This window comes from Lampetra fluviatilis, chromosome 51 (genome assembly GCF_964198595.1).
Source record: "Lampetra fluviatilis chromosome 51, kcLamFluv1.1, whole genome shotgun sequence".
Lineage (NCBI taxonomy): Eukaryota > Metazoa > Chordata > Hyperoartia > Petromyzontiformes > Petromyzontidae > Lampetra > Lampetra fluviatilis.
The window spans coordinates 1301115-1307114 of record NC_136325.1 but is presented as its reverse complement, the minus strand read 5'-3'; the positions used below and the strand labels follow the sequence as shown (position 1 = coordinate 1307114).

The 6000-nt window shown below is 39.9% G+C and overlaps 1 protein-coding gene across 1 annotated transcript in view; it reads right to left on the bottom strand.

Annotated features, from left to right (window-relative positions):
- Nucleotides 1-2735: 2735 nt before the first annotated feature.
- Nucleotides 2736-6000, bottom strand: part of LOC144948848 (zonadhesin-like) — a 35105-nt gene continuing 31840 nt past the window's right edge. Inside the window, exons 32-33 of the mRNA XM_078878500.1 lie at nt 5372-5471; nt 2736-3006 (exon numbers count right to left, since the gene is read on the bottom strand). Coding sequence (XP_078734626.1) covers nt 2736-3006; nt 5372-5471 — 371 coding nt within the window. The remainder of the gene's footprint in view (nt 3007-5371; nt 5472-6000) is intronic.

The following is a 6000-nucleotide window of genomic DNA, read 5'->3' as shown; positions in this document are numbered from 1 at the left end:
CTACCAATCTTTGTAACGTTGTTTTTGTTCAGAGGTTCTTGTCAATTGCAATTCCTTCTGTACAGGCCTCTCTCTGATCACTTTACACCGATGGCATCTTCAGAGAGGTACAGTTTTAGAGAGTTTTATTGTGGTTTCAAAAACATATTTTAAAACAGTACAGTCGACCATAATCAAGTTTGCATGTAAGAATATTGAGGCCAAATTTGGCATATGGAGTACGTGCAATAATTTGTGAGATGGAAACTGAACAGATTCGTCGGAACATCTGACGTTATACACGGTTTTTATGTTCTACAGTCGGTATATGTTTCATCATACTGGCTAGACGCAAAAAACGAGCACATGGATCAATTAATGCGATGTGAATTTACCCTGGAAAATGAAACACATTTGGCGAGTGCATAATATTGTAGCTTTCAAAAATAACAATGCAAAAATCTTGACTTCAGTAGTGACTCGATATTTTTCGATCAAGTGAAGATGCATAGATCACATGGCTGTAGCTGCTAGAGATTACCTCGGGTTGTGTGGCTTATGTGCGGATTGATGACGAGGTACTGTATGGTTATGCTATGACAGCCAAACATTACATGCGATTTTAGTGTGTCTGTTGTATTCGAGGAGGTGCCTCTCACTTTACAAACCTCATGCTCATTCCCGAAACACATTTCCACGTTCATCAAATGCATCTCCACTCAATTACACACGTTGTGGTGGGCTTGAGGTGACTGGCATTTGAGAAGCCCTGGTCTGTAGCAGGTGGAATAGGTAATCGGATTTGACACAAGCGTGATGCATCATATTCCTTTAATGATCCACTGAACTATATCCTGTGTAAGAGTTTGTTAAAAATGGGTGCATTTGAGGGAATCAACTGCTCTATGTTGTTCACACATATGCCTGAAATTAAAATAGCACCTCTGGACATGACAACGAGCAAGGATTATCGTTGCTGGATGTGCAACTCTGTATTGGAAGTCGCATCTTGACTTGTGCAAGGAGGGTGAAATGACGGAAACATGGATTTCTTTAGCTGGTTGCAAAGGTGGTAATGTGACAGCAGGAAAGGATAATGTTTTTGTTGTTCATACAAGGGAATATTGTGCACATCATTAGACAGGCTAAGCATGATGTTGCTCCAGCTTGAGGTGAATTTTACAATAAACTAGCATCAAATGGCTTCTGTGGGTACTTTGAATGTCTTATGAAAATGAAACGTATCATCGTATCTGAACATTATGGCATGTTTGTATTTGCTCAAATGTGTTTCTCATAAGTAGCGATACATCATAGTGGGCATCAACAACAATGTGGAAAACCGATTTTATTCGTGAAATTATTCCCATCTGAATTAACATTCCACGTTTAGGAACATTGCTGTACTGCAGGATCAGGACCCCTAAGTCACTTGGTTTATTTTAGAATTAAGACAGCATTCAAGGCAGAATGAGTAACACCAAGCGGACACTTGTAAACAAATGGTTTTAAAGTATTTTGTGGGTAATGTTGCACGGATTACATTACAAAAATACAAAATTACTCCAGTCTAACCCCGCTTAACCACTCTGACAGTTGTCCACACGCATGGAACATGAGTCCGGTGGGGGCTGTTGCCCATCACACAAACATCAACACGCTTGAACAATGTTTAAGTGTGGTTAATATGAGCATACGATATGGGGCATTTGTAGGTTGATTAATTAAGGAAGCGTAACATTGGACTGTTGTATAAATGTCCTCTTGCCATTAAACTAAAGGACCAAATGATATTGAATCTTGACTTAAAGCTTTCGTGACTGCAGGAATTCATATTCTTTGGGGTTTTCGTTAAAGCCACGTAAGATAGAAAAAATAAGAAAAAATATCACAACGTTTCGATCGCAACACAAGCAATCGTCATCAAGTGAAAAAATAGCGGGAGAGCTGCTGAAGCAGGATGTTATAAAGGTTTGAGATGGGTATAGCCCAAGGGTCATAATATCCGATGTTAATAGTTATTTTCGACTCTCAGGTGTTACATTGACAGGTTAAATGTCTCACTAACACAGCCACCGTTGCTCGTTTTCCTCGATGTGGCGGTGGCTCTGCGATCTTACATTGACATGCCAATCGCTCACAATACAATGGCCACCTCCACAGCTTCGTCGTCGTGGAGGTAGCTCAGCTCTCCGATCTTACATTGACATGCAAATTTCAGCACTAGCCCTGCCCACTTCGCTTATGACCCTTGGGCTACACCCATCTCAAACCTTTATAACATCCTGCCTCAGCAGCTCTCCCACTATTTTTTCACCTGATGATGATTGCTTGTGTTGCGATAGAAACGTCGTGATATTTTTATATATTTTTTCTATCTACGTGGCTTTACCGTAAGACCCAAAGAATACAAATGATATTGCTTTTGAATTTTTACTAAAAACCTAATTTTAATAGTGTCTAATCCATCACACATTGTAAGGCATTTAAAACAGAAGGCACATATTGGATGATAAAAGGTGTGCATATATTTTCAATGCAACAGTGCAACAGAAATGCAAACAAATAGTCCAGTTGTGTCAGACATAAAATGTTGTATACATTCGTGCTCGGATAATTTTATTGACATGGAAAAGAATATATGAACTTAATGATTGGAACAGACCTTCCAAGTCACCATTAGAACTTGTGTATTACCATTCTGCCATTTAGTGTTAAACGTGTATTTGGTCTATCCAATTACAGACTCATACAAACTACAACTCTGTTGAAAACAAGCATTCATTCGTACCCAAATTCGTGTCAGATGAAGTATCGTTTACAGACAATCCTGCCGAGCTAGATTGAGCCAAATCATCACTTGAAACGTCCAAGGGGATTCCCTCAGTCATTTTATCTTTCCCAGGATCGATTCTTTCATAGTCATGAGTATCCCCGTCTTCATTGTAGTAAACATTATCAAATGCAATGTCGTCTTTTTCCGATTCGCTTGAATCCATCTCAAGCTCAGAATGGTGTGGCTTTCTCCTGCCAAGCAAAGTTCAAGTCAGATCCGACGTAAGTGAAGATTTTTCAGAACCTCAGTTGCAATTGGTACACCCATACAGACACAAACAGTAACACCACTTGCGTGTTTTACCAACCCATTTTTAGACCAAGCTCCGTGTTGGAATAGAGTAGTCAGTGACCTGACACAATGTAGCAGAAACAAAGGTAGTGAGGTAAAGTCATGGCAGTTCAGGTGCACAATGCTTAAACAACGGTGATAATTGTTTTCTACTTTTGACTGCAATGTTTATTGCGAACTTTTTTGCAGTTCTTTGCAAATATTTTACATTTTCAAAGTGTATCATGAACAAAATTTTACTCACTTTATTTAAATAATAGTTGATTAAGCACATTGTCCACCTGAATAGTCAGTAACATAAGTAGAGCCAAGGAAAGCGGGTAGCTTACTCTTGTACAATCAGTAACATGGTTCGAGTGCAACCAGTGAGCCCGAGGTTTACATATTAAGAAAAGCTTATATGTAATAAGATATATCTATATATACGTTCAGTAACATGGTTCAAGTGCAACCAGTGAGCCCGAGGTTTAAACATTAAGAGAAGTTTGTATGTAATAAGATATATATAAAAAGAGTCAGTAGGTCATGATCAAAATAATTTGGCAGGTTCTCATCTGTTGATGATCCAGAGTCAGTTGTGTAAATTCCACATCCGTTAATAGAGAGACTATCCTTAGTTCTCTGTTAATATCTTCCAGGACCTGGGAAAACGGATTGTTATCCCGTGAGACTTTGTTTACACAAATGGAATTTAGTGTATAATAATCATGATACAGTTCAAAACATGCATATAAAGAGATACCAATGCTTTACTTTGTTGTTTTGTGCCTTTGGAAATGAAATATTTCCAGTTTAGGTTCTATACGCAGGCTTTCGAGACCAATATTATTATTGATAATAATCTTCTTCAGGGTCAGAGTGTGTAAGTAGAATGTCAGTTTCAACGATAACCCTCAACCACCTGACAGAGACAATTAAATCAAGTTGTCACGTCGTGAGCCAATACGCCAATAGATTCGCTGAGAAACCAAATTAAACGAAATGTGAATCACTCGTTGTGTATGAAATGTAGTTAGTTGGGAGGAAGCTTGCAATAGCATTCAATAAAAGATTAATACACTACAACACAACTTGGGTCAGTTATGTAGAAGGAAAGGCTGTGGGGTGTTGGTGGTGAAGAACTCGGTAAGCATTACATGTTATCCCAACCAGTGCCTCCCGCTGCAGCCTAGCCAAGGGAACCCCCACCAGCGGCAGCTGTCCCTGTGTGTGTATAGGGGGTGTACGCAGCCAGAGTCTGCAAATGAACATCAGTGTGCCAGGAGGGAGTGACGTACGTGATGTTATTTGTCCCAATTAACTAATGTGCAAGTAATTAATCAAATCAGGACAATGACACTGTGAAGCACAGCATTGCATATTTATGGTGAATGGACCTGCAGTGTGAACCAGCGCAGCCACTGTGCTCGTGCCACGAATCCCTTACAGAAAACGCGCTGCCGCCTAGCCACGGCACTGCCCCTTTGGCTTGTGGTTAATATTTCCACAGAAACAGCACTTTTGACTTCCCACAGTGCGGTGAAATTTGTATTGTTTTGTATTCCAATATACGTGAATCGGAACAACATAACACCTGATATACAGCACTGGTATGGAATCCACATTGGGTGAGTCTATTATTATGATGACAATTGTTAACCCAGTAATGCCTCACTAAGTCTCAGAACTCTTCTTCAGGAGGATACTGGCGAGTTTCTGCAATAGGAATCAAAATAGCTGTGTGTAATCCCAATTGAGTACTTGCAGGTAATAAATGAGTGTTGGGATGTGTGGCCAATGAAAATTAAAGTGTGTGATTTCTTACAATTTTAGACAAGGCAGAGTTCCAGATATCAGAATATGGGAGTAATTTTCCTCCAACTGTGCGCAGTTTCATGTTATTTTATTAATAATTTATTGTTGAAGGTCTCAGAAGGTGTGTAACCGCTTATCTAGATTTAGGAGATCGCCAATAGTGCCGATACCTGCGTCCTTCTAGGTTTGCCCCGGGAATCTGTGGCTGCCTCTCCTAAGAGATGGGTGGAGCCAGACAGTGAAGGTGGAATAATGGCCTGTGTTTGTACTCTGTGCCAGACGTCAAGAGAGTGCGCCATGTGCAGGGGAGGTGTGGCGGTGGGATTAGGGGAACCTTCAGGGTGGGGGTCTGTAAGGCCTTGAAGCAACCAGGTAATATACAATGCCTTCCCCACCCTTTCGATACGAATGACAGAATCACAAACGAGTTAGGAAAAAAACACAATGGATTTACGAGTTATTAGTACTGACCTGGATCGCTTTCTTTTGTAGACGACGAAAACAATGACGGCAATGATCAAAACTCCTCCAACAGAGCAAACCACAGCGATGACGATGGTGATGGTATTATCTATGGAACATATACCAAGCACGTTTCAGCATCAAATCACGAGGTCATCATTTCTTGAGCAAAAGTGCAAACAATTTTAAATGAAAAACATCGTTACTCGGTGAAAACCACTACACATGTTTACAAGAATTAACCACTGTGGTGCATCAAGACTTTTGAAAGTAAGCAACTGAAATATTATATCATGAACAAATACAAGTTACCAATCATGCAAATCCTTTGGCTATGGTTGAGTAGGACACGACACGTTGAGTGTAGGAAGTAAGGCATTTTAGAACTAAGACTTACCCTGTATCACTTAACATTCACTTGAAAGTATGTTTGTAAAGGATATCAGTGGTGCCGGCTCAGGGCTCTAAGTATTAGTATTTCATGACAAAGCACTTCCTAAACATTTTATATGAGGTGAGTTTACTGACAAGCATTGGAAATATCAACTTAACAAGACTTAGTAAACCTCATTACTGCATTGCCCATCACTTTGTCGAGAAAAAAAAATTGCACCAAGGGTAATGGTATATGTAACATG